The sequence below is a fragment of the Sinocyclocheilus anshuiensis genome, unplaced genomic scaffold (assembly GCF_001515605.1).
Source record: "Sinocyclocheilus anshuiensis isolate Anshui unplaced genomic scaffold, SAMN03320099.WGS_v1.1 scaffold355, whole genome shotgun sequence".
Taxonomy (NCBI): domain Eukaryota; kingdom Metazoa; phylum Chordata; class Actinopteri; order Cypriniformes; family Cyprinidae; genus Sinocyclocheilus; species Sinocyclocheilus anshuiensis.
Window position 1 is genome coordinate 2,401,974 of NW_015549571.1, and position 1,158 is coordinate 2,403,131.

The window sequence follows — 1,158 nt, forward strand, 5'->3', positions numbered from 1 at the left end:
TGTGTGTGTGTGTGTGTGTGTGTGTGTGTGTGTGTGTGTGTGTGTGTGTGTCTGTGTCTGTGTCTGTGTTTCCCGATCCTCTCTGGAGACCCATGTTTACGGTATAATGTGGTGTTTTCTCTCTAAGTGTGACTGTTTAAACATATTATTTATCTGGTTAGAGGAGCATTTGTAGAAGTTTGTCGATTGAAGACAGCCCATTCAGCATTAATTGTGCGTGTGTTCAAGTCTCCCTCTCATAAGAGTAAGCGTCAGCAGCAGGAGCTGATTGTGGAGCTGAGGAAGAAGCAGGTGAAGGACAGCAGACATGTGTATGAGGGTAAAGACGGAGCCATTGAGGACATCATCACAGGTAATGGGGTCTGCGTGCACAGGGCTGTAAAACATACACACAGTTGTAACGTGTTAGTCTGAGCCACTAACCAGCTCTCTGTGACTGGTGGAAAGCTTTGCTGCTCAATAACAATTTTCTGAGCAGTGTGATTACAGGCTGAATGTGTGTGTGCTGTTACTGCTTACAGCTGTGAGCTGGAGTCCAGCTACTAAACACTGTGTGGGTAGTGATTAGTGTAGTCCTCAAGGGGTCATATATTTATTTGTATAGTGCTTTTCACAATAAACATGTATGGAAAATCATGATGTTAATGTTTTGATCTCAATATCTTCATGCCTTACAGTTGCATTTAGTAGATTAGAGATGAGCAAAAATAGAGTTTACATTTTGTAACTATACAAACCATCAAAACAGCTGAGAAATCCAATATAGTGCATACTAATTACATGAGTGTGCTGTATGCAGATAAAGTTGGATAGTTGCATTTGCATTAAAGTTGCATTTTTTGACAGCTCCATGGTTTTTGTTAAAACTACAGGGCTTTTGATCAAACTTCCACATTTTTATATTCCTGCCCACAGACAGTCAGATCAACAGAAGGGTGGCACCAAAATAAAAAAAGGGTAAACCTTATATAACTTTGAACATAGAGTAAGCATCATTGAAATATTAGATTATATATAGTAGATAGATACAGTAGATGGATGGATGGATGGATGGATGGATGGATAGATAGATAGGTGGGTGCGTAGGTGGGTAGATAGATAGATAGATAGATAGATAGATAGATAGATAGATAGATAGATAGATAGATAGATAGATAG

The 1,158-nt window shown here is 39.4% G+C and overlaps 1 protein-coding gene across 1 annotated transcript in view; it reads left to right on the forward strand.

Moving 5' to 3' along the window:
• The window catches only part of LOC107657404 (formin-like protein 2), a 94,550-nt gene that overhangs the window by 86,277 nt on the left and 7,115 nt on the right, over positions 1–1,158 (forward strand). The window contains exon 25 of the mRNA XM_016445459.1: positions 193–352. Within this exon, the coding sequence (XP_016300945.1) occupies positions 193–352 (160 nt within the window). The remainder of the gene's footprint in view (positions 1–192; positions 353–1,158) is intronic.